Here is a 27644-nt window from a genome sequence, read left to right as displayed (position 1 = left end):
TCTAAAGACTGCATGACCAGACACAGCCATTCCGCTCTGAAAATGGAAGAAATAAACCAACAACCTTGAGCTGCAGAATAAGCACATGGGGTTTAGACACAGAAGTAGGACAATACATTCTCACAGAAAGTGTTGACTTACTCTCCTAGACTTCGATCAGGAAGGGCAAAGGCAACAGAGAAAAAAGGCAGAACAGTTGAAAACATAGTTAATTTCATTGATAGTCATCGCTCATGATTTAAGCACTTTTCATCACATATAGAGACAACACCATCGTAAAGACAATTAACACCAGAACACATACCACCTTCAGAATCATGATAAACTTCAGGTGGTGGGACAATAAAACGTCCTATATTTGTCCTATATTTGTTTTACTTCAGGTTATTTGAGTCAGATGGAAAAAACCTGCATGAAAGGACACGAGGCACACATCTCACCAAGATAAAATGGCCGACAAACTTCAAAGTGTGCATATGGGGAACCAACACCTCAGTGAATCCCAAATTACTTTAGAAAACCTAAAAAGAACCAAAAATTGTAGGAGGATTCTCTTTTAGTTTTCCAAGCAAAGAGAACATAATAAAACCCCCCAGTTCAGAAGTAACGCTTGAAGAACTATCTGTGTATGAGGTACCATGAGGATCAGGATGGCCTCTCTGGCATCTGGGATCCTTTGGACCAAACAGTACGTGCTCTGTGGATGCAAATTAGTAACAGCTGAGGAACATCTCTAGGGCGGTGCACCTCTGTGAGGCTACTCCACATGGGGTGAGCTCCGTGTTCAAAAGCATGTCCTGAATACCTAAACAGGAAGGCACTGAGGACACGGAGTGGGGCACGACCCCTGTCCCTGAGGTGGGTGTTCATACACTAACCACATGCTGTACCGCTCCCTCCTGAAAGTAACTGGGTGCTGAATGCATGCTTTACTGGGCAAACAGACTCACCCTGAAGAGGTTACAAACTCGTGTCATTTTCTTAATGTGAGTCATTGCTTGGTCTTTCAGGGGCCAGACTCCCTCTGGCTGAAAGATCTTAATGGGACAATTTCAATCACCTACAGGAGGGCTGGAGAGTGGACCGGGGTCTTGGACCCTCTTCTGAAATCCTTCTATATGTTTACTTTTAATCAGGGCCCACAGCCTTGCACTCATAGTAACTTGGCTCCCGGGTCCTCTCTGACAGGTGCTTTCAGGCTTTCTGGACGGATGATGGGACTACGGGGCTGTACTACAGATCAGACGGGCCACGAGTGCGGCCTTCCTCCACCAGCACCTCCACAACGGCCTCCAACAGCAGTGACACGGTTTCTTGAAGGAGGCTGCAATGTGTCCATAATAAAAAGAACAATCAGGATGGGAAATTAGATGGGGTGGTGGAGAATGGAGGCATGGGTGAAAACAAGAGCAGGCTGATAAATGAAATCCTAGGATCTTTCTGCTTCTACCCAATGACATCATGTGAAAACCACTTAACTGTGGATCTGGAGTCAGGGATCTTTGTCATATCTATACCTCCCCAGAACATTTAAAACAAAACGTGAAATCTCCCTGGATAAAAATTCTTATTAAAAGAATAACTCTCTTCCTCAGAACGCTTTCCACTGAACGAAACTGCTCTGTGTCTGCCCACGGAATTCCTAGGTCTGTCCGAACGCTTTAAAACTATGCATCTCTGACAGCCAGTTTGCTAATCCTTAAAATAAAACAAGCTTTAAAAATAAGAGTACTTCTCTTTTTTTAAGCAAGGATCTGTATGCTAATAACTTATGAAAATTATTACATTCTAAATTTGCCTCTAAGACATTCCTTACATACATTTATGACCAGCCTAAATAAACTTTACAGTCTGAATAATGAGCTGAATGGGCTTTGCTCTACATCGGGCAAATATGCTTTTATAGGTGAATAAAGTGGCTGATCTCCAGGCTCTGACCTCGGAAGCCTATTCCATTAAGCTGAGCAGGAAGGAAGCCATTCATTTCAGAAGTCTAGCATGGACAACCCTACATTAACTACTAATGAGTTCTAAGGCCTAAGGTAGTTCCACAAATGATTATTTCTGCACTCTGACAAATGATGGCCATTTAGCTTGCTTTTGCAGGGTGTCTAGATAAATGAAAAGAGGTTTTTCTTTTTTACGAAAATAAATCGTGGAGCATTAACACTCATAATAATTAACAAAGCAAGACATGACGGAAGGAATGAATCAGGTCCTGAATCCTTTGACAGCATAATCAACGTGTATTCAGGAAAGAGAAATACGAGTGAGAAATCCATTCGGACAAAAAATACAAAACTAAACTTTACACGATGAACTTAAAACCTTGGGGGAAATTCCACAATGGGAGCCAAGAAATGGAAGCTATGGTGATTTTTTTTTTTTTTTAGTTCAATTACCTACTCTCTATTAGCAGTACAGATAAGTCACCTTACTTTCTTATTAGAAAACTGTATTAACATATAAAATGCATTATTAAGGAGTAAAATCTCAAATCTTTTTAAACTGGAAGCGGTTACTCATCGATTTCATGGGGTTATAGATGTTTGTGGTATCCGACGTAAAACTAACCTCTACTACGAGGCTTCATATCTCTCATGGAAGGGATACATGGAGTGGGCCAAGGTTCCCTTCTGTTTCACCTTAGTAAATACTTACTGAGTAGCTTTTGGGTGCCAGACAGTGTGGAGGGAGAGATGAGCCAAACACAGAATCTGTCAAACACCTTGCAAACCACACTATCATGGGCTAGCGAGAGAGACTCAAAACGCTGGAATTTGGGGAAAGATTTATGGGTATCATTATTAAAAATAAGATATTTTCAACCCTAAAGATAGTTGTGGAGCAAGCAGTTCTCTTGGGAAGTTAGGCTACTATCAAAACTTAAGATAACTAATCTCATAGAACATCTGCCAGAAGTCAATGAAGAATTTCCCTTTTGACAAGAAAAAACAAGTCCACCAAAAATCTGGGGATCCTATTTACAGCTCAGATTCTTGGAGCTTCCTTTAAAAGAGTCAAGTTAGAACCTGGTGGGGGCAAAGAGGTTAAATAATTTGCTGGGTGCTTTTAATTTCTCAGGTCCTTTATCAGATCAGTTTACACTCTTCTCGAATAGTAGTGCTATGGAAAGACCTCGATGGTAGATGGTCCTCCTTTCTTATTTGAGTCATTAAAAATCATTACCTTCTAAAGTTATTTTTGCAATGAGAGACAATAACAGCATGAGAATAGGATAGGCATGCTGTGAAAGATCAATCTGACTTGTAAAATACTCTGGACATGGGGCTAATGAACACTCATCATTTATTCATTTGGAGTGGCGTTAAATCAAATCACGTGCATTTCGTCATGTACACACTCCTTTGGCTTATATGAACTTTGTTCTTTAGCTGCCGTGAGCAGAATACATCAATCTCTATGAGAGACAAAAAGGGACTGAGATAGTTCTTTGTCTCCCACCCCTGAAAGCTCCCACATACAGGAAGGAAGTAATCCTATACAACAAAGCAAAGTTAGGAAGAGGTTAAGTGCATTTCGGAAAGTACAAAAACTTGCAGTTTGCTCCCTAAATAGCAATCTACCTCCTACCCCTCCTCCATTTACGTCTTTCTATTGCTTTAACATGGAGAAATCATTCAAGGAGACACGTCTCCTAGGATTTGTATGCCAGTAATAAGCACCTTCAAAAGAGGCCAGGAAACACAGGTACAGGTGCTAGCTGAGGACAACACAGGTACATGGAACACACACACGTCTTCCTGGCCACTGATGCCCATTTCCACAGGGTGGCAGGTGCCCAGGGTCACAGGCTGTGGACTTCTCTCACCTGATGAAACCCCAGAGGACTATATTCCCTCAGTAAAGAGAACCTTCCTTTGGGGTTGCTTTCACGGGTTAGTGTTGCTTCCGCGTTTGAGGGGGGCTGCCTTGTTTTTGTTTGGGACTCATGAACCCCTTCAGAAATTTTAGGAATGTACAGTTTGCTGTTGTGAGGTGATATCACGAGGAAATGGCAATATAAAAAATGCTATATATTACGTGATTATTATTAAATATTGCGTTGAGAAACTGCACTTAAATCCAATGCATGGTAATTTCATAATATAAACAGGCGCATTTTAACCCTCCCCTAGGTAACAAACGGTGCTCACTATTTAGCTTACCCTTAGCATGAAGTCCACACCCTGTTGCGTGCGTCCGAGGTCGTCCGTAATTAGGCCTGAGTTTCCACCTCGGAAACCCCCTCTCTCAATTTTCCACCCTCCTTGCCCCAAACTGTCTGTAGCCTGCTGACTACGCCGGGCAGTTTTCAACTCGGAGTCCCCTCTCTGCTGACAGCCACTCCCTGGAAGGTCTCTTGTGGCATTAACACTGCTTGCTCTGTACTACGGGATTCTGCGTCCGCCTCCCTCTGGCTGCCCAGGAAAGACAGAGGCCATCTACAGAGGATGTGGGTGTGCACTTCACCCGGAGACGATGCACCACCTCTGAATTACACGTCTGCAAAGCCAGAATGGCAAACCCAGGGGCCATGGAACTGCAGCCTGGGCGTTAAGAACATCTTTTGTGTGAGGAGGGCAAGGAGATAAAGCACAGCTGTTACATGGGCGATGCGGTAGGGATACACTTGTATCTTCTATCTCATGTGTCCCCACAACCATGGTGGCAGGAGGCTGCCGACATGCCTGTTTTGCAGATCAGGAAACCCGAAAAGGCCATCCCAGGCTACCTCACTTACACTGGAAACCCTGCTGGAAACATCTAGACCACCTACTTCTTTCTGATCAAGTTGAAGAGAGGATTTTATTAAGTCTCGGAGTGCAGTTAGCTGTTTCTTTTCTTCATCCTGGGTCTGTTTTATCTGTGACAGAAAAACATGACTTTTATCACGTATCTTTATACATTTATGAGCAGAGTTTAATTCATCCAAATATACACCGGTCATTAAACAGTTCAATTACAGACTTGATTTCCTCATTAAGGTTTTTGACACGAACTCATTTTTTTTTTTTTAACGAACTCATTTTTTATATGAAAGGCAGAATCTTCTCATCTTATGAAAGTATCAGTGAGTTTTAAAATTAGTGAATATGCACTATGCTTTCTCATTAAATAATACATCTAGGCAAGACAATTAAATCTGAAGTACCATTTCAAACAAAGTTAAGAAATAACATTGAGTCACTTGCTTCTGGTTTTTCAAAGGGTGGTAAGCAGGAATACCAGGACGTGATTAAATGGGTCAGAAGAACATGTTAAAAAGGATCAGAACCTAATGGGCTAATGTATATATGAAAGTTTACCCTTTGCCCTCGGGTAAGGAACTGGTGGTACTTTTTTTTAATCAGCTGGAACTTACTGCAACCTGAACCATGTTAACTATTAAAAGACAATCGGAGGGGTGCCTGGGTGGCTCAGCCAGTTACGTGTCTCACTTCGGCTCAAGTCATGTCATGGTTCGTGGATTCGAGCCCTGCATCGGGCTATGTGTTGACAGCTCAGAGCCCGGACCCTGCTTTGCATTGTGTGTCTCCCTCTCTCTCTACCCCTTCCCAGCTCGTGCTCTGTCTCCCTCTCTCAAAAATAAGTAAACATTAAAAAAAAAAAAAAAAAAAAAAAAAGACAATTGGAAAAAATACACAGCTTTGTGTAAAGTTACATAAAAATCTAAGGTATTATTTGTAACTCTGAAACCTTACTTCAACAGATGTGGGTTGTACTCATAAAAAAATACACTTTTCATATTATTTAGTACCAAGTGGTTTATGGGGAACACACTGGCCATTTCTACTCCTGCACTTAGTTTTTTCTCAAAGAGGTTTTTGTGATTTTATTATAAAAGTGAAACCTAGGTATCAGACAAAAGAAAATACAGAACAAGCAAATAAAAAAAAAAATCATAAATGTGCCTACTGTGAGATAGTCTTAAGTTCTGTCCTTCTAAAGGCAAAACATCTGCAACACTGACTGCAGGACACTCACATGGGATGATGCTACAGGCCCCCAAAGGGAGAGCCTTCTAGAACCACTGGTAACATATCCCTGCTTTTCCTATGCCTCAAAAACATACTCTAGGATATCTGATCACTAACAACTTTGTGGTTAAACTGTTAGGTTTATACAGACACATCACTTACTCTTGCTTCTTTAAAGTTCTTCTACTATAGATTTCAAATTTCCTGATATTTAGCTACAAAGCAACTTAAAATGCATGTATTTTATAAAATACTTACATTATATAAATCAGCAGCCAGTTTTTCAATGTACTGTTTCAATTTATCAGCCGTTTTCAAGCCATCTTGAAAGAAACTATGATGGAGAACACCACAAATTTACCAAAAGTAGAAAAAAAGAAATAAACCCTAGTCACCTGAAAAACCTAAATATATTTACTCTCTGCCCACGTAAGTTTCACAAAACACTGTTTTTAAAGTTTATTTATTCTTTGAGAGAGAGAAGGAGAAAGAGAGAGCACGTGCGCACAAGCTGGGGAGGGGCAGAGAGAGAGAGAAGGAGAGACAGATTCCCAAGCAGGCTTGTACTGTCAGTGCAGAGCCTGATGTGGGGCTCGATCTCATGAACTGTGAGATCATGACCTGAGCCAAAATCAAGAGTCAGATGCTTAGCCAAATGAGCCATCCAGGCGCCCCTACAGAAAACACTTATAAATGAATTTCAGTATTTTACAAAGATGCACCGACAAACAGGTCATGGGCACCATCTGACATGTGCTCGCAGCTATCACACAGACCTTGTGAATTATAGCTGTGGTCCCAACACAGTGATTTTGTGTGCATTCCCATCTATTCATAGAACCATTCTTCCTGGTTGTGCCATATTTGAATTCGAAAGAGAGAGACACACACATTAACCAGTGGAATATCATGAGGATGAATTAGATGTTGTAAGGAGAAGAGGGACTTTTCTAGAAACAAAGGTCTCAGGAAAGCTGGACATCTTTCAGTTCCCCAAAGACCCCTGGGTGCATGCTTGAAATCCAGGAAGTTGGATTGATGGCATCCTGCCCTGGGAACAACCAGACTGGCACCACCACACCCTGAATAATAATCAGCATTGACATGTTACGCGCATTCACGAGCTCAGCATGCCGTGCATTTTGGGTGTTATTTCGACAACTCCCTACAACAACCCCAAGGAGTGCACAAGCACTTCAATCTCATCTCCATTTCAGAGGATAAATGGAGACACAGGCTGAGTCCCTGACTTGCTCACACAACTGGTTAAGTGGCAAAACGGGGATTCGGGGCCAGGTTCTGATTCTGACGCCCTTGCTCATGACTACCAAGCGAAGAGATTTCTTGTCTGACGCCTCCACTGAGGAGTCCCACTTGTTTCAGTGTTTAGAATCTTCTTTCCCTTCTTGGAGGCTCCTCTAACCCTGCCCCACAGCAGGTTATTTCTCCCTACGCTTCATCTGTTGCTGTCTCCCCACCAAAGAATGAGGTCCTTGAGGATGAGGACTGTCTCATCTCTGGAACGCAGTGGGCCCAACACCAAGCAGATGCTCAGTGAGTGACTAAGAATAAGCACGACCAAGAAGTTTTAGGGCACATCTTGGGATGTATATATATCGGTACCAGAACTGGCCCTCCAACAAGCGATTACCGAAATCCGACACGTTCCAAAAAATTTTAAGGTTGACATATTCAGCTGAGAACCCTTACTAAAATAAGGAAGGGAAATACGATCTTCAGAAAGCCTTTGGCAACAGGGATGGGAGAAAGGAGAGCGTTCTGGTTAACCATGCAACTGGAGACCTACATGTAAATTCTCCTCTTCTGCCATTTGACTGTTCACCACTGCTTGTCGGGATGAAAGTTAAACTTCTCGGTAGAGAATTGAATAACATTTATATACTAGCCCCTGAACATCTTGTCGGTTTTATCTCCTACCACTTTCCTTTAAAAAATATGAACTCTAGCCATGTTACATTTTTTTCCAGCAACTCCCCCGGCCTTTGCATATGCTGTTTCCCTGCTGAAATGCCCTTCCCTACTCCCCTTCTACTGTGGCTCAGCTCAGTTGTTGCCTCCCTTGTCTTGCCTGTCCAGGGGATGGCATTTTTCAGCACTGGCTACACCCAGGCCGAATGCTAGCTTTAGAGGAGCCGGCTGTGTTCTGTCCAGAGAAGGCTATTCATGAACATCAACCTGAACCAGCATCATCTACATTCAGGAAAAAGTGTTTGTCAAGGAGGCATTAACTTTGTACGGCTACAAAGTTAATCACAGCAAAACCAGTTCTGACCTCTGATACTTAGATAATTTCTGGAGAAAGTGTGTGAAGGCAGAACACATCAGTGTAAGGTGGATGCTGTCAGAACTCCCTACAACAGAAAAAGCAAGAGCCTTAGGGTCAGAGGATTATCGCCCCAAATCGGCTCGAGGATTTACTTGGGGTGGGACCCTGGTGAGTCACTTAACTTCTGCTCGTGTTACCTGTATTCAGTGGGGAGATAACACATATGAAATCCTTCCACAAAGCGCTGCAAAGTTAGGACGTGCTCAGCACATGTTAGCTTTCTTTCCTGGGGCTGCGTGGGTTTATCATGAGTCATGTCCTTCCCAGAAGGATACAGACTGGTCACAGATATGTTTGTAAAAGTGTCTCATTTTCACGCAACGTGAAAGGAATTTAATTACCATCTTTTTTTAAAGGTGAGTTTAAATGACAATGCTGTAGAGTGGGTTTTGCAACGGGATAGTCACTAGCAGCTAATTTAATGAAAGCTCAATAAATTTAAAATTCAGTTCCTGAAGTCTCAGTAGCCACACTTCAAGTGTGCAGCAGCCACACGTGGCCAGTGGGTACCATGTTAGACAGTAAAGAGTATCACCATTTCCATCATGGCAGAAAGTTCTTCTGGACAAACTGAAAAAACAAACTCAGATTTGAACAGCACATGGAAATATTATAAAACACACACATTTTAAGAAGAGGGAGGACACCGTTTTAGTTTGAGATGGCACTGATAAAAATGAAATGATAAAGTTATTTATCAGCAGCGAAAGCAAGCTGGAAGGGGGACAAATCCCTACTACTTCTAAGGCTGAAGGAACACCCCAAAAAGTCTGCTTTTTGCACTTGGATTCTTCAGAACATTATGAACAAAGACTCAGAAAAGTCAATATAATGAGAAATCATTTTAATCTATAATAGGATCCAATTTTTGTAAGTAAGTCATATACATAAACCCAGTAATCTGAGATTATAGGTTTTCTTTTTTGTTAACTTCATTTGCTAATTATTTTCTAAAAAAGATGAGATCTTGGGCAAAAAAAAAAAAAAAAAAATTATAGAAAAAACCCCCGACATTTAGTCTGGAAGGCTGAGCTGAGCCCCTCGCAGAAAGTTATTTTAGCGCTGACTTCTGGTTTTGACTTCTGGTTTTTGGTGAGAAATCGGAGCAGGATGCAGGGGACAGGTGGCAGGGAGGACAAAATGGTCCTGAGGTTAGTAACACAGTCATGAGTGAGCAATGGCCAACGTGCTGTCAACTGTCCCCTCTCTGGTGACCCCTCCCCTCTGTGACTCAGCTGTGAGCTGGGTGGGCTCCGTGTCACAGTCCCACGTCACCTGCCACAGCATCTCACTGGGGGCAGCTGGCTTCTGTGTCCCGTTTCCTTCCTCCACTTCAGCTGGCTCTGGTTCACTGGAAATGCGTGGACTTCAGAGTCAAAAGCAGATCATAGTCTGGCTCTAAGGCTCGCGGTATGTGGAACCCTGGGCAGATTACTGACCCTGTCTGAAAATGAGTCCGATCGTCTCCAAAGGCGGGACGTTTTCTGGCTTCCAGGAGTACCGGATGAGGTACTACACATGAAAGTGTTTTGTTAATTGGAAAATGAAGCCCAAGTGTCCGTTCTCATTACCTGTCACTCAACTTAAACACATGAGCCTTCCCGGTAGAAGGCGAAATTACCTCTCTGACATCCCACTAGTCCCTTGGCCACTTTCTCTGTAAATTACTGAAATATAATGAGATCTCTGGAAAACAGACGATGATTAACAGTAATAATAATAATGGCAGTTGGCACATAATTGAGTATTTACTCTGTGTCAGTCACTCACTATTAGGACAATTAAGTATCCCCTTTCAAGTCTCATTAGAGGCCAACAAAGTAGATAATTATTATTATTAACCTGTAACAGACAAAATAACTGAGGCCAAGAGAGGTCAAGCCACTTAACAAGGGTCATCTAGTCATTAAGTGCAGAGTTGGGATTTGAGTGTAAATTTTCCTACCTTTGGAGCACAGGTAGTTAAACAAATCAGGCTGATCCGGGTCTAAATCCTGGGTCTAAATCCACTGAGTAACAGCATAATATCTGAATCCCTGCATCTCTGTGTCCTCATACAGGAAATGGAGATAATCATATGTACCTTGGGAGAGTTCTTGTGAGCACCGCAATAATGTTCTTGAAACGCCAGGCACAGAGAAACAGTTCAAAACATGACGGCCACAGGCCAGCAAAATGAGCCTCATTACTTCTCTGACCTTAGGGACACAGCTGCATTGGCTTCAGTTTTTAAATAAGCAGCTTGAAAGAAACAGGACCATAGTTTAATGACATAGAGTGCTAGAAAAATATAAGATGCCAACGGACAGTCAGAAGGACCCCCCCATTTATCCTGACAGGCTGTCACACACCCATCGCTGCAGAGTGCAAGCTCATGAACACTGAACACAGTCCCCCATCCACCGGGCAGAACACACCCTCCTCTGAACGAGGCAGAGACTTCTCTAGCCTGAGAAAGTTGCTACCAACTTCACTTTTTACTCTGCTTATTTTGTCCAAACGATGGGAAAGGGAGACACTATGTTCTCTCTGCTTTTAACTTAATTAAAAAAAAAATTTTTTTAACATTTATTTATTTTTGAGACAGAAAGAGAGCATGAACAGGGGAGGGTCAGAGAAAGAGGGAGACACAGAATCTGAAACAGGCTCCAGGCTCTGAGCTGTCAGCACAGAGCCCGACGCGGGGCTCGAACCCACGGACTGCGAGATCATGACCTGACCTGAAGTCGGACGCTTAACCGACTGAGCCACCCAGGCGCCCCTAACTTAATTTAAAAGAAATAGAGATAGGAGTGTCTGCTACCCCCATCACACATTCTGCTCGGCTTAGAAAGCATTTGGCCAAAGGCTGAAATGCTCAGAGACAGTAATATTATTTTCAAAAGAAGTCAGGATGTCCTGTAGTATCATAGAGCGTATCGTTCTTTAAAACAAATCAAATCATAGAACAAAACAAAAATAAGCAACTTCTTAAACACGTCAACCATCAATCCCACCTGAAAGCTTATTTCCAAGCTTTAGGTACTGATTTCCAGCTACCCAGGGTGACATTTCCTCCTAGATACATTCCTTGTGTGTCCTGTGGTCCTGAAGAAACTTAATTAGTGTAAGTACTAATTAACCACAAATACATCTTGACAGTTCAAAGAGTGAGCCAAGAGTGATATGTTGGTATCTCATAAAAAGATTCTTTGGAATAGAGATGTCTAGGCCCGAGTCCAGGCTTACCAGATTCGGATTTCTGACAACTGAGAGCATGCACTCTGGAGTTACAGAGACCTGGGTTCAAGACTTGGTTCTGTCACCTGATTGTAAGTTCCATGAGGTCATGGATCTTTGTTTTTGCTTTGTTGCTGTTTTCTGTGTTAAAAAAAAATGAGTTAAATTCACGTAACATGAAATTTACCATTTCAAAGTGTACAATTCAGTAGTTTTGAGTATATTCACAATGTGGTGCAACTGTCACCCTACCCAAGTCCAGAACATGTCTATCACCCCAAAAAGGCAACCTGCTCCTGTTAGCAGTGATTCTCAATTCTTCCTTTCCCCAGCAAACAATAACCTGCTTTCCGTCTCAGTGGACTTGTCTTTTTGGACATTTCATTTAAATGGAATCATATGATGTGTGGCCTTCCATGCCTGGCTTCTTTCCCTTAGAATAATGCTGGAGATGTTCATCCATGTTGTACCATGTATGTGGATTTGTAACCCTCCTCGGAGCTTCCTGGGTATGGTCTGAAAGTGGCCCCTGTCATCAGAGGGCAGGGAGAGACCCGAGAAAGCATCAGGCCACTCCAGGTTGGTAGGTGGCAGTTTTAATGACAGTGAAGGGAGCTTATGTTCACGGGTTGTCTTGGGAGGCAGCAAGGTGCCTGGATCCCTGTACCTGCCTCCAAATCTCGGAAGTTTACAAAGAGGCCCTACCTGTGCTCAGTCATGTATACACCATGCAGGTATTTGCAACAGCACATCACCATCTCAAGGCTATGTCCTTGGGGCAGCCTCTGGGAGTGGTAAAGGCATGTGGGGAGGCCACATTCCAAGGACTGGGGAAGGTGAGGAGCCTCTGAGTGCCCAGGTCCATCTTGCTGGGCAGTCAGCAGTCGTGTTTCTTTGGTGACGTCTCCCTACGTGGTCTGAATACTGCATTCTCTTTTATGGCCGAATAATACTCCATTGCACTGCTACACAGTATTTTGTTTGTCGGTTCATCAGTTGATGGATATTTGGGTGTTTCCACGTTTTGGCTATTGTGAATAATGATGCCATAAACATGTATGAACCCATTTTTGCTTAAATATTTGTTTTTAATTCTCCTGGGTACAGGCCTAGGAGTGGGACGGCAACACCAAACGATCCTCAGCTTTCCGTTCTCAGGCGCTGTCGAGCTGTCTTCTGAAGCAGCTGCACCAGTTTGGAGAGATGGAAATCTCTGCGGTGTCCTGAAGGCTCCAACTTCTCCACAGTCTCGCCAAGACCTATTTTCCACTTTGTCGTCGCTATTGTTTTTTAAATACTGCCACCCTAGTTCGTACGAAGTGGTATCTCATTGTGGTTTTAATGTGCATTTTCCCCAGTGACTGATGATGTTGAGACTTTTTTCTTGTGCTTTTGGCCACTGTGTCTCTTTTCTGGAGAAATGGCTATTCAAATTCTGTGCCCATTTTTAAACTGGGTTATATTTTTGTTGTTGAGCTGTAAGAGTTCTTTATATATTATGGTACTAAACCCTTATCGGAGAAATGACTTGCAACTATTTTCTTCCCATTCCGTGGGTTGTCTTTTTGTTTTCTTAATAGTGTCCGTTCCCTCACTAAACCTTTCACTTTTGAAGTCCAATTTACTTATGTTTTTGCTTTGGTTTCTTTTCTATTGCGCATTTTGACACACGTTTACTGAGCATCTACTGAATGAGTGAACGTGCCTCTGTGCAAGTTACTCATCCTTCCTGAGCGACACTTTCCCTACTGCTTTCGACGAAGGTTAGCTGTTATGGTTTTTAAATTAAGGGTAATAGAAGAATGTTTGTAAGTGCTTGTGATCCTACAGACAGATCATAATGATACTTGCTAGGTATCCTTGCTAGGGAAAAGGAGTGAGCAGCAGGAGAATGCATTTGTCCCGAAACTAGGATGTTCCCCACAATGTTCGTGTCTGAAAGTGAGGAGTGAATGGTGCAGGTGAGCTGAAATGGCTAGCAAAGAGTCACAAGCTCTTCTTTTCTGCTCCCTTTGTTTTTCCATTACAGCAGCTGCATATTCCCACTGGGGTGCTGGACTATCCAAGGTGCTGCAAGAGCAAATTCGCTTTGGGGCACCACCTGACTTTGCACTGAACATCATTTGGGGAACTGGAATAGGTACTTTGAATATGAAATCGTGGTCTCTGAGTTCAGTAGAGATGCTTTACAAGTCTATTATATGTCTATTAAGGGTTTTTGAGGGATTGCCTGAAGGAGGAAGGAGTAAGAGTCTCCTCTAAGAACACTACCCTTGGGGCACCTCGGTGGCTCAGCCGGTTGATTCCGACTGATTCTGACTTCGGCTCAGATCATGATCTCCCGGTCCGTGGGTTCAAGCCCTGCACCGGGCTCTGTGAAGACCGCTCAGAGCCTGGAGCCTGCTTCGGATACTGTGTCTCTCTTTCTCTCTGTCCCTTCCCCACTTGCGCTCTGTCTGTCTTTAAAATAAATAAACATTAAAATTTTTTTTTTTTTTTTTAAATAAAGAATACTACCCTTGCTTTTCGCTGTGTGGGCATTCTTGAGGTTCAACCATGAGGCAGCTAGGGCTGAATCCCATTCTAACTCACTTTACTCCTTGATGTTTTTGGATACCTCTCCCCACAAAGGTTTTACTGTGTAGGGTTTCCTCCTGCTGATCTCTCTCTGCCCCCCGTGTGGCGGGGGGAAAATTCTTCTCCCAGATTTCAATGGCCAGATGCTAGCCATCCCCCAAGTCTAATCCCGACCGCGACCACCCCTTCAAGGAGCTCTCCTCAGAGCCCCTGGATGAAAGTCTCCCCTTTTCCTAGTGCCCATGTCATCTGTTCCTTCCTGGGCCCACTGTGATGACAATGTCCCAACTTACTTCCTGTATCAGACAATTAACTCCTAAGGGTACAGTCTTGTTTCGTCTTTGTACCCCAGAACCTACAAAGCTCCTGGCCTTTGTCAGGAGATTGATAAATAGCTCTGGAAAGGGAAACAGCCGGGAATGGCCGAATAAAGGGAGGATGTGTTAGCTCTATAGGTCAGAAGTGCTCTTCTTTCTACCTTTACCGACTACTTGTAAAAGTAGTTTGCAAAACATCTTACAGTTTGGAAAACTCATGTTAGTGGAGGTTAAACCCTTCTGCACAGACTAAGAGAATGTGAGATCAAAAGAGACTTCTGGGGCGCCTGGCTGGCTCAGTTGGTAGAGCATGTGACTCTGGATCTCAGGGTCATGAGTTCGAACCCCACGTTGGGCATAGAGCTTACTAAAAAAAAAAAGGGAAAGAGAGAGAGATTTCTAAAATCAGGTGTCCAGATTTGCTGCCCAAGTACTGTAACTGAGAAGCTCACTTATTTCTTAAGGTGGCAAAGCAATGGTATGTTTCTAGGAAAACAAGTTGTTGAAAGGCAAAAATTCGACCCTAGACTCAAATAAGGGGCCACCACAACGCATTTCAAAGTTTCCTATGTGCCCCACTGAGCTATAAAGCCAAAGGTTAGATCAGTTCTTTTGTGTGAGGCTTCCACAAGCAAACTTTATCTTATAAACATGAAATTGTTTCCACGTCGATGGATTATTTTTATACGTGAAACCCATTCATTATACAAGGTAGAGTTTGCTTTGAAGGGCAGGAAAAAGTTAGCAAGGGCAATTTATGTAAATAACTATTTGATCATTAAAATTTTTCCCGAAGAGAAACAATTCTGTACAATATGTGCACACAGACATGGTTTCAGGAGCCCTCGGGCTCCTGAGAGTACTCAGCACATACACTGTGGCCAGCACCAGGCTAGGAGCCCCACATGCACTATTCTCATTTAATTCTCACATCTACGAACCTGAGTCCCACCTGACAGATGAGGATACTGAGGTGTAGAGAAGCACCCGATGAAGATCACATGGTCACCAGGCTGCGGAGCCAGGGTCCGAACTCATCTTTCTGTCTGACTCATGCCTTGTGTGTGTCCCACAGTATTAACGCTGACTTCCCCACGTCTCAGTTGAATGCAAAGATGTTCTTAGAACATTAAAAATTGGGGGGCACCTGGGTGGCTCAGTAGGTTAAGTGTCTGACTTCGGTGCCAATCATAATCACACAGTTTGTGAGTTCGAGCCCCGCATCAGGCTCTGTGCTGACATCTTGGAGCCTGGAGCCTGCTTCTGATTCTGTGTCTCCCTCTCTCTCTGCCCCTCCCCTGCTCATGCTCTGTCTCCCTCTCTCGCAAGAATAAATAAATATTAAAAAAAAATTAAAAAATGGGTATGTTTTCACATAAAACTCTATGAGAAAACCGTGAAAGCTAATCCAGTAAGTCAACAAGAAGTAAATAAGCAAATGAAATGCCAGAGAATCTCAAAGAGAATAAAAATGCAATGTTCATAAACAAAAATGGTGCTGGTATAGAACAATGGATCGTTCTCAAAGCATACCTCTAATTACACAGGCATTCAAGTAAGGAGGCTAAGTATTCTTTTTTAAAAAAGCTTTTTTTATTTTTTTATTTTTTTTTATTTTTGGGACAGAGAGAGACAGAGCATGAACAGGGGAGGGGCAGAGAGAGAGGGAGACACAGAATCGGAAGCAAGCTCCAGGCTCTGAGCCATCAACCCAGAGCCCGACGCGGGGCTCGAACTCACAGACTCACAGACCGTGAGATCGTGACCTGAGCTGAAGTCGGACGCTTAACCGACTGAGCCACCCAGGCGCCCCAAAAAAGCTTTTTAAAAAAAATGTTTATTTATATTTGAGAGAGAGAGAGAGAGAGAGAGAGAGAGCGCGAGCATGCGCGCATCAGTGGGGGAGGGGCAGAGAGAGAGGGAGACACAGAATCTGAAGCAGCCTCCAGGCTCTGAGCTGTCAGCACAGAGCCTGATGCAGGGCTCGAACTCATGGACCGTGAGATCATGACCTGGGCCGAAGTTGGATGCTTAACTGACCGAGCCACCCGGGTGCCCCATAGAGGCAAAGTATTCTTAATGTCCAAGGTATTTAATTTTGTCTAATTCAGATGATGAAAAAAAAAATCCAAGTAGGTATATGTGGTACAAATGAGCCAGCAATAGGTAAGATGCCAAGTACGGGAGGAGGGGGAGGGGGTCACCGAGAAGGCCTCTGCAGTGACAGGGATATATGGATCTGTGGCCAGAGCAGGGCCAATGTTAGGATTTGTTAAGTAAGACAGCATTTTTGAGTAACCAAACAGTTGCACTGATAGGAGTTACTGATTTACAGAAAACGACGAAGATGGAAAGATCATACGAGTTCCTACCATGTGGCTGTGGAAGGTTATATGGGTACGTACAGCGACCAAATGAAGAGCAGAAAGAAAGGAACATAAGAAAGGCAAAGAAGTAAAGGGGGTCCTTCCTGGGGCTAACAATCACGACCGCCGCGTTCCACTTACTTGCACTGAGCGTGGTAATACTTTATAAGATTCTGCAGCAGGTCCACACCCTTTTTGGTCTTGATTTCATTAACTTTAATGAGATACTGTGGAAATAAAACAGAATTGTATGTTGACTGTTACAGACAGGGTTTCCCAGTCCTGGGTCTGGGGAGCAGAATACCGATCGTGAATCTGCACAAGCTACTGAACCTTGGCTGCCTTCAGACAGGGGGAGTTTCATTTGGGGAATGACGATCAGGCACAGTCACGAGTGTACAAACGACATGATTAGAGTGTTAATGGTTTACAAACACTCCAGATTAGTTTACTCTACAAGCAGAAATCAAACACAGCAAAACATTCTAGAATGTTTGATTATTTCCCCCTGGTGCAGTGGATCTCAAACTTAGAGTTCACATGATCGAAACCTGAAAGGTCGTTCTTGGCAGAAAATCAGTAAAATTGCACTCTCTTTATGGAATATGCGGTGAGGTACTGAAACTTTTAGGAAGAGTTTCCGGTACTCAAGAATGAAAGAGTAAGAAAAATTAACGTTACAATAACCTGTTATTAATCAAGCAGTTAATGAACACTACTAGCTCTGATTTTTACCAGTATCCAAGACTTTCCGTTGATATTGTTTGCTTTTTTTTTACTTGTTTTATTATAAAGAAGTGCTTACGAGCAGACAGGTTCAAGAAGAAGCTAAAAGGTTGAGGAGGAGGAAAAAAAGTATTTTTTTAAAAAAAGAAACACTTAAAATTGAGAAAATCCTATCTGTTTTAGTATTTTTGGAAAACTGATAAAGGAACTGTTACACGTTAGCGTCAGAATGGCAGGACGCCAGGTCAAGGAGGACCAGCGCTCGCTGGGAACCCAGTTTGAGAACCGCTGCTCAAAGTTTAAGGGAACATGCTTTCATTACATTTCTTTCATGAACTCAGACTTTCTTCATGACTACTTTATTTCAGCTTTCATTCCATTGGACACATGGTTAAAAAAGACACACGCTCTTAACCTGGATCAGTAAGACTTCATGTTCACCAGTGTTACTCCTCACCAGATGTTTTTTTTCCACACTCACTCACAAGCAACATTAAAGTTCTCACCAAAGAATCCTGTTTTGGCATAAACAGCCCCACAGGACCAAGGCTCAAAATATGAGACAACAGTGAAATGGCGGATCCCAAAAGGCTTGGAGAAAAACGGAGATGAGAACCCTTAAGAAACGGTCCCCTCCTCTAATAACCAAACAGCCTGCAGTTAAGCAGAAAAACTGCTGACTAGCAGGAAAGATCACAGTTAACCAAACGCCAGGCAAATGCTTGCAAAAGCTGTTCTTACTTCGCACATTTGGAGCTGGAAGAGGCGTCTCTCCTTCTCCATTTCTTCTGCGATCTCGGCTCCCGTGATCTCCGTGCGGATCATTCCATGCTGCTTTGCGTGCTCTCTCTTCTCCTTCTCAATTTTTGTACTGTAATTAAAGATGCCATCATTTAAAAACAAAAACAAACATTCCTGTCTTTCCTTTTTGTCTTCCCTTTAACAAGAGTCACTGATTGTTTCTTACTAAAGGTTAAGCAGCAGGAACTCTTAAGTCGGTAACGTTGATGGAAAGTAACATTCAAAGAGAACACACATCGTATAAATTTTCACCTAGGAAACCTTGCCTTTTAAGTCTGATCTTACACATGGATGAATTCTTATACATTCTCTCTCACATTTTGGTCTGCATGAAAAAATTCTGACAGTTGATTTTTTTCTTGGGTAAAGTACATTACTCATCGATGAAAAAGTATCAGAAAGTTGGAGACCTTAGGTGTATCCTGATTGCCAACAGATTAAGAGTCTGAGAATTATTTCAGGACAATCAAAGCGCATAGTGGGCATGCACAAAAAGTAGTCAAAGGTAATTTCCGATATTCTTCTAAACCTGGGCCATTTCCATATCCCCATAACACACTTTAATCATTCCATCGTCTGGCAGTGGCCTGTACAAAATAAGGATGGGAGAGATCCTAATCTACAATTTGGAATCCCTCTCTGGCCTTTGTTGCTTCCAGATTGCCATCATATACATCACTAGACACGGGCACCAGGGAGCTGAATGGTGCCAGAAGACACAGTTCTGGATATTGACATTTAGAATGTTCCTGAAAAAAAAAGCTGTCTTGACATCCTAACACCTAAAACCCAAGGAGGCAGCTCACTGCGTTCTTGACAAGCCCTGTTGATGTACAGGAGCCTTCTATCAACTTTTGGGTGCTTTACTCTGAAATATGAATGGGTGGTGAAAGATGATAAGGTAACTGAGGAAAGGCTCCAAAATGAAAGCAGGGGTTCAAAATAACAAGTCAGGGAGTGGGTAGGCGGTGGTGAGAGAACCAGGGGCAGTAAGAGAGAAACTACTTTATAAAATATAATCAAATCCTCAGAAAGGTAAAATAGTGTATCTATGAAACAAGAAGAAGAAACTATACAAAGGCCACCAAAAACTCCCAAAGAACTGAGAAAAAGGGCTTTGGAAATTTAAAATATGATAGCCAAATTAAGAAAGTCAACTGAGGGATGCCTGGATGGCTCAGCTGGCTAAGTGTCGGACTTGGGCTCAGGTTATGATCTCATAGTTTGTGAGTTCGAGTCCCGCATCTGCGGTCAGTGCAGAGCCCACTTTGGGTCAGAGCCTGCTTTGGATCCTCTGTCTCTCTCTTTCTGCCCCATCACCTGTTCTCTCTCTCTCTCTCTCTCAAAAATAAATAAAACATTAAAAAAAAAAAGATGACTGTGGGATGCCTGGGTGGCATCCGACTTCAGTTCAGGTCATGATCTCACAGTCCATGAGTTCAAGCCCCACGTCGGGCTCTGTGACGACAGCTCGGAGCCTGGAGCCTGCTTCGGATTCTGTGTCTCCCCCTCTCTCTGCCCCTCCCCCACTCATGCTCTTTAAAAACTTGAAGAACTTGAAAAAAAAAGGTTTAAAAAAGTCGACTGAAACAGTGAGAATAAAAGGTTGAAAATAATCTAAAACAGAACATAGACAAATAGAACAGAAAAGAGAGAAAAATTATAAGAACAACCTAGAGAATCCAACATTATATGGCAAAGCCTTTTAGGAGAATAAACAGAAAAGAAACCAGATGGGAGGAATGATAAGAAACATTTTGGGAACTACAGAGCTAAAAACTGCAAAGAGAAGGTCAATGAAGAAACTTCGTAGAACACTAAAAAAAAAAAAAAAAAAAGACTTTCACATTTTCTAACTGAAAATAAATGAACCCCTTCCCCAAACCCCACACAAAGAAATGGGAGCAAATATGATTATAAAATGAGAGGATTTATATTCAGCCAAACTCTCATTCTGTGTGATGCAGAATGAAGATATTTCTGGACATGGAAAAATCTGAAAATTTTCCCTCCTTGAGAGCCGTTCCCTGGAAACGAGTGGAAGTGGTGTGCCAGCCAAATATGGGCCCATGCCAGGAAGGAAGAAGGAGGAGAGCTACCATGAAGGGGCAGCCCAGGACGACAGTTGTGCTGCTGAGCAAAAGGGCTCTGGAGGGAATCTCCAGGACAGAACAGACGGGACTGCCAGACAACCTAACGATAACAGATCTATAATCGTTGTTACAACATACATAGTGTATGTTCTAAACAGAAACACTATTATTTTGTTTTAAACAGAAACATTCATAGGTGTTGGACATCAGTTCTAACAGATAACAAAAGATCACAAACGTTTCCAGCAGTAGGAGGCAAATGAAATGAGGCAATCATTTCACTAAGGGAAAGCAGAAAATGGTACGATGAGAATGGAAAGTCCATTATAACACCATTTGATGGGCACTGAATATTTACAGCCACAGAAGTTGTTCACACTGACAACTGGTTTATCCATAAACTGTGGTATTAACCACACTGGATGAACAGGGATGGGGGTGGGAAAGCCACGGGGGGTAGTTGTGAGAGGGAGCTGAGCCCTCATGTGCTGTGGCTGCACAGCAGGTGCACCAGGAGGAAACAGCAAGAGAACACAGAGGAACAGAGACAAACCAGCCAGGGAACAGGAGAGGGACTCAAAGGACAGGATGGGTGGGGCTGAGGACCACCGTGTCTTTCCATGAAAAGCATGTCCATTGCCTACATAAGATCCCCTCCTCCCGTTCCTCGTTAGGAAAAGAATCCTCATTATCAGGTGCAGCACAGACTTGGGAAGGCAGCACGGACATTCTTACAGTGCTGTGACACAGAAGTGCTGTGAACGGTGCCTGGTCTGCCCTAGACGCTCTACTCGGATAGACTCTTGTCGAGGCCATTATTATTGGAGTTTCTATTCTATGCAGAGTCCGTCTTAACCGTTGCAAGCACTATTTAATGCTTTCTTTTATGTATGGGTGTTATTTTGACCAAGTATTATTTGATGGTTTAAAAAACTTGCTAGAAACAACTGACTGGCCAACTGTATGTCTGTCAACAGGCAATTACTTCAACATATTATGTTATCTTGTCTTCACAGAAGCCTTGAGAAGTGGTTAACGCTTCTATGGTTTTACAGGTGAGGATCATCAAAGTTAAGTATCTTGGCTCAAAGTCACAAAGCCAGGAAGTGGCACCACTGAGATTCTCCCATGGTCTCTGACTCCCCAGTGTGTGGTCTAAACTATTATGCCTCACTGCCTCCTGGGTTCTAAATGGAAGACCACAGCCCAGCCTCCTGGTTATCAAAGCTAATAAATTAACTTCTTTTTTTTTTTTGTATGTTGTTTTGTTTTCTGTAATTCATAATCAAATGAGCCCTATCACATCAAATAATCAAACATTTGGGTTTTTTTTTTTTCTTCTTATACCACTATACATGGTGAGGAAGAAGCATATCTTAGGAAAATCATTTGTTGATAGAGGTTTATTTTATTTATTTATTTATTTTTATTAATTTATTTCTTAATGTTTATTTATTTTTGAGAGGGAGAGAGAGACAGAGTGTGAGTCAGGGGAGGGGCAGCGAGAGAGGGAGACACAGAATCCAAAGCAGGCTCCAGGCTCCGAGCTGTAAGCACAGAGCCCGATGTGGGGCTCGAACTCGCAAACTGAGAGATCACGACCTGAGCTGAAGTCAGACGCTCAACCGACTGAGCCACCCAGGTGCCCTGATAGAGGTTTATTAAAAAAGAAAAATAAAACAACAACCTTTTGGTGAAATCCTAAAATCACGACCCACTTAAATGATGAATCCTGATACACATTTCCAGATCTGGATAATTCTTTCATTCCTGCAGCAACTATTCCCTATGCACGAGCTATGTGCCCAAGGTACTGCTAGGGGTAGGCACTGGGAGATTAACACCAAACGCGAGGACGATATGGTCACTGCACTCACCGGGGTCAGATGCCAGAGGACAATATAGACTAGTGAGCAACCAGACAAGTCTGAGTACAGTTGAGCAAAGCGCCATGAAGGGCACCTAGATCGTCCTAGAATGGTTTCTGCTCCAGGACATTCATAATACTGACCACTAGGTCTTGTGCCAACTGTATTTTTATAAAATACCAAAAATACAGTTCCACTACCCAACACTGGTAGTATTTCAGCTGCCAAAGCACATACTGTACCTTGTTTTATTTCCATGTCCTACAAAAGAGATCTATTCCACAAGTGTAGAGCAAAGGTGTTTTGTTTTGTTTTTTTCTCCCTTCTGTGGACTCGGGCCCCTTTTGTATGTACTTAGTTCTATTCCAAGCCCAGGGCGTGAAGTTGCCTCTGGGCAGGGCAGCACTTAGCTCACAAGAGTGAGCACTGATGATCTTTTTTAATACAGAAAGACAGGATGGCCTATACTGTTCACTCCATCACTGACCATTTTAAGAGCCCTTCTGTTCTCAGCTGCATTTATAACCATCAACGCGTAAAAGTATTCCTAAGGCAGCAAGTCTCCAACAGTGCGTTTATTACATAAGCATTTGTAGAAGTAGTCTGGCAAAAAACAAATTTAACCCCGAATTTGTTTTTCTTTTGTTGGTGTTTTCATTCTGCTGTTACTGCTGTCTCCAGAAATGCTTTTATTCTCTCATGGTGACAGCTATCCAAGTTTACAGCCAACCTTTTTTATTAAGTGCTTTTAAATATACTTCTCCTCCCACCACACCTCCTGGTAATACAAATGTCTTCGAGTAGCAACGAGGGAAGATGGTCTGACTCGTACGGCAGGAAGGTGAGCCAGGCCCACACCATGCATATCGTGTGCGTTATTTCCACAGTCCCTGCAACAACCCGCCGGGCGGGCCCGCCGTGCCCGTGACGCGTTGCTCCGGCTCAGGGGCCACACAGACCCTGGGGAAGGCAGCGTGACACCGCCCAGCTCCATGACCTCCTGTAATCCCTTCAGTCTCTCCAGGCTTCAGTTCCCCAATCCACAACCAGACGGTGAAGTCACGGTGTGGCGGTCACGCAGGTAGAACACGGCGCACAGGCCCCGGCGGGCAGAAGGAGGTCACAAACGCTAGCTATGAATTTTTATCGTTTCCTAATTGCTATGCAGGAATGTAAACAGCCTACAGTTATATGCTAGCTGTAATTAGAGAAAAGTTGCAACGGTCAGATGGACAACTTGATAGTTAGCGTCAGCAACCACGGGCTCACAAATTTTTGGGAGTTAACAGCGCACCTCCCTCCTCCTATGACGAGGAGGAGTCATAAACACCTCCGGTCAGGTCAGCACACCGGGCTCTTAGCCTTTACAAGGAGGTACTCAACGAGTTCTTGTCCAAAAGAGATCAGGTAAGAGCTCTGTCCTTCTTCTAGTTAACTTTTTCTTAAGAAATGAACAACTATAAAAAACAAACAAACAAAAAAATGACTTACAACTTTGTCTCATAGTCTTTCCAAGCTTTGTCAAACGGCTTCTTGAGATCCTTAGGAAAGAGAAAACGAACTTGAGACTGGATTCACTTTTGCTCAAAGGCAAGCAAACAGTGAGGAAATAACATGGCAGCGAAAATGCTTTCCTCTAAAGGACGCGTGAAACCGGACACACTCTCACGCAAGTCACAGCGTGTGTCGTAGACGAGGAGCCTGAGCGAGCAGGAAGGGCGGCCTTCGCTGCGATGCCCGCGGGGTGGCTGGTGGCGCGGCCAAGGCTCAGCACAGACTCCCCGCAGCCCCATGGGCTCTCACCGATAATCCGGAAAGGGCCTCATCTTATTCCTCAGTCAATAACACTGTGTGAAGCGGCACATCTTTTCCAATGATCATTTTCCAAGTAGTTTTTATGCTAGAAATGTTCAGAGTGCCTTTCAAATGCAAGTAACGCTATGATCTTTAAAGAGGGGGGAAAAATCAATCCTTTCCAGTTAAAGTGAAAATCAAATTTCTGAACACTTACTCCTTTGACTCCCTTCAGGTCTCCTTTCAACAAGGAGTCCAAGGTGAAGATCACATTGTGGCTCAGACCCTGGAGCTGGAAAGTAAAGCAAACACGGAAGACGGTTAAAAAAGGAAGTGCGTGCAGAATAACAAAATCAGCTACTGTGGACTGGACACTTTGCACACAGCAGACTCTGCGTAAGGGCTCTCACGCACCATCTTGCTGACCCTGCGCACCGCCCCGAGGTTAGGGGGCAAGACCAGCCCCCCCCACCCCCCACAGCAGGTGGGAGCCACACAACTGGCTTCTATTACTCCTTTTCATACGCTTCTTCGGCATCGGTCACTATCTGAAATGACCCAGTGTGTTTATACGTGCACTCTGTCCCCCACCAGAACGTAAGCTCAGTGAGGGCAGGGACCACGACTGTCCCACTCACTGTGTCCTCTCTGTGCCCAGATCCATTAGAAAGACAAGATACAAGTGCGGGTTTCTCACTGTTCTGAGGCAGTGGCCTGAGTCTCCTTGATGTCAAGTTGGAACAAAAAGGGGTCTACAGAGGAGAGGGAGACAGAGCTGGCACCCAGCTGGAGACAGCGGGGCAGGGAAACCAAGGGAGGGACAGGCAAGCAGGGAAAGAGTGTGCCGAACAAGGACCGGGAACAGTGAATGACACGGACCCAGAGCACTGTGGGGAAACCGGGTCTAGTCGTGTGGAACCAACACTACAGGGACCTGCCGAACCAGGTCATAGCCGGCGAGGTCGGTGGGCTCCCTCACTCAGGAAATAATTTTACTCCCGTGCAAGAGTGTTCTCATTTGTCACTGCAGCCAGCCAGTCACCCTTCCATCAATCACTTACCACGTCCTTGTTCTGTGACACCCACCACGCTAGCGGCTGGCTAGGTGAAGGTGAATAAAACACTGTTCCTGCCTCGAGCGAGCTCACACCCCAGGGACAGAGGTGGTCGCCGTATGCAAACCCACTCTGCCACATCGCGGTATTACAAGTGCCGTACAGAGGCGGAGGGAGAGAGCGGAGCGAGAAGGACCCACGTGGACACCTGCAGGCTTGGTGCGGGACCCTGGGCGCCCCCTAGATAACCGGGGGGCGCTACAACCTGCCGCAGACAGCTGCAGTGAAGGGGTTAATACACCTCACAGTGCTAGCTTGCTCCCACACACTCAGCAAGTGCTGGATACATAGCTGTTTTCAAAATCCAAAGGGACGTTAGAGAAGAAATAAGAGTAAGGCAATGTGGGGCGCCTGGGTGGCTCAGTCGGTTGAGCATCCGACTTCAGCTCTGGTCATGATCTCACAGCTTGTGAGTTCCAGCCCCTGCGTCGTACTCTGTGCTGACAGCTCAGAGCCTGGAGCCTGCTTCACATTCTGTGTCTCCCTCTCTCTCTGCCCCTCTGACGCTCACGCTCTGTCTCTCTCTCAAAAATGAATAAACATTAAGGGGCGCCTGGGTGGCTCAGTCGGTTGAGCGTTCGACTTCAGCTCAGGTCACAATCTCGCAGTCTGTGAGTTCGAACCCCGCGTCAGGCTCTGGGCTGATGGCTCAGAGCCTGGAGCCTGCTTCTGATTCTGTGTCTCCCTCTCTCTCTGCCCCTCCCCCGTTCATGCTCTCTCTCTGTCTCAAAAATAAATCAGTGTTAAAAAAAAATTAAAAAAAAAATGAATAAACATTAAAAAAAAATTTTTTTTTTTAAATAATAAGGCCACACGGAACAGACAGACACCTTCTCCCAACTCCTGCCTACTGCTCTCATCCTGGGCTCCCTGTGGCTCACCATTCCACCTCTGCCTCCCGGCTTCCAGTTTCCACGCAAGAGAAGTTGTCCAGGGCACATCACCAGAGGGCTTGGATCAAAGACAACCAACTCTCTCTTCTTTCAAAGACAAAGAGATTCTGAATACCGAGACGATTCTATCTGTGCAATCTCGCTACCCCCTGCTCCGCCACCCACAGAGAGATAGCCTGGCTGGCAGGTGCCAACAGTGAGAGAGCCACGGATTCGGAGTCTGTGTTCTGTAAGGTCAAGGGCATTGGTTCCTGGGGAGTGGGGTGAAAAACATCTTAGCTATTACAATGGCTGTGGCTTTCCAAAGGGCCAGAGTACATAAACTTGATATAGAGTATATCTGTGGCATTAAAACTTCAAAGTTTAGTTTAAACTTTCTAACTTCCTCCCTCCCTCCCTCCCTTGCTTTCTCTTTCTCTCTTTCTTTCTAAATGTTTATTTATCTACTTGTAGGGGAGGGACAGAGAGAGAGGGAGAGAGAATCCCAAGTAGGCTCTGCACTGTCAATGCAGAGCCCAATGCAGGGCTCGAACCCACAAACTGTGAGATAATGACCTGAGCCAAAATCGTGAGCCACCCAGGTGCCCACCCCCCAAATATCTTTAAAAAGACTCCTTGGGATGGGGTGGTGCAGTTTTCAGGTAATAATAACGTTGAAAAACACCGGCTGTGGGTATGAGATGGGGAAAATAAAGATGAACAGGACTCACTCTCAGCCACAGATGAAGCTCCTTCCTGAAACATAAGCCTCCTGCATCCTGCTCTCCTGCGGGCCTCGGGAGGTTTGTGTGGATGGTGGTAAGCGAGGCAGGGGCCAACCAGCCCTCCACTCGCCAGGCCAATGCCTACCTCTCCTCGATTCGTAGAAATCCTTAATCTTCTTCAAAACATTCACCATCCCTCACCATGCACGTATCTGTTTCCTCATTTGTTTGCTGTACCCTCAGTTTGAACGCAAACTCTCCAAGGGTAGGGTCTGCATGTTCACTGCCCTATTTCCAGAATTTAGAACACCGCCTGGCACAGAGTAGGTGCTCAATAAATATTTGTAGAATACAGGAAATAGAGAATCATGTGAGCACAAGGTTCCTCTCTATAGGATTTATTCTGACGGGAAGCTTAGGACTTGTCAATAAGGGACGAGTTAAATAAACTACGGAAGTTCTAAACCGTAGCCATAAAACTGAGAAAGTTCTTTATGTATAACTTTGGAAACGGCTCCAAGATAAATTGTTACATGACAAAAGCAAAGTATAAAACAGCATTCACAGCATACAAAGTTCTGTATGAAAAGAACAGGGGCGCCTGGCTGGCTCGGTTGGGGAGCACACAACTCTGGACCTGGGGTTGTAAGTTCTAGCCCCAGATGGGATGTAGAGATTGCTTAAATACATAAAACTTTAAAATATTCTAAAACAAACAATGAAATGACAGTGATTATAAACCATTTTTAACGTCGTCCTAGTAGAATCAGGCTTTTCACCAATGCCTCAAATCCTTTGTGAAATGAAGCAGGAAAAAAAAAATTGTTATGCCATTTTGGTCTG

At 43.9% G+C, this 27644-nt stretch overlaps 1 protein-coding gene and 1 non-coding gene across 11 annotated transcripts in view; one reads left to right on the top strand and one right to left on the bottom strand.

Moving 5' to 3' along the window:
- The window catches only part of ASAP1 (ArfGAP with SH3 domain, ankyrin repeat and PH domain 1), a 313407-nt gene that overhangs the window by 77748 nt on the left and 208015 nt on the right, over positions 1 to 27644 (bottom strand). For 7 of the 10 annotated variants that reach the window (XR_007458534.1, XM_049633464.1, XM_049633467.1 and 4 more), the window contains 6 exons: positions 24307 to 24381; positions 23787 to 23836; positions 18275 to 18404; positions 16949 to 17034; positions 6240 to 6315; positions 4745 to 4867 (listed from right to left, as the gene is read on the bottom strand). Coding sequence is in view for 9 of the 10 variants with exons in the window: in XM_049633464.1 (XP_049489421.1) it covers positions 4745 to 4867; positions 6240 to 6315; positions 16949 to 17034; positions 18275 to 18404; positions 23787 to 23836; positions 24307 to 24381 (540 nt within the window). In the remaining variant the exon portion in view is untranslated. The remainder of the gene's footprint in view (positions 1 to 4744; positions 4868 to 6239; positions 6316 to 16948; positions 17035 to 18274; positions 18405 to 23786; positions 23837 to 24306; positions 24382 to 27644) is intronic. The other 3 variants (XM_049633465.1, XM_049633468.1, XM_049633462.1) reach the window with 1 other exon arrangement.
- TRNAQ-CUG (transfer RNA glutamine (anticodon CUG)) lies at positions 14727 to 14799 on the top strand. The gene has a single exon. It is a non-coding gene; the product is annotated as a tRNA-Gln (tRNA).

This window comes from Panthera uncia, chromosome F2, assembly GCF_023721935.1.
Source record: "Panthera uncia isolate 11264 chromosome F2, Puncia_PCG_1.0, whole genome shotgun sequence".
NCBI classification, from domain to species: Eukaryota; Metazoa; Chordata; class Mammalia; order Carnivora; family Felidae; genus Panthera; species Panthera uncia.
This window is presented reverse-complemented; position numbering and strand designations above follow the sequence as displayed.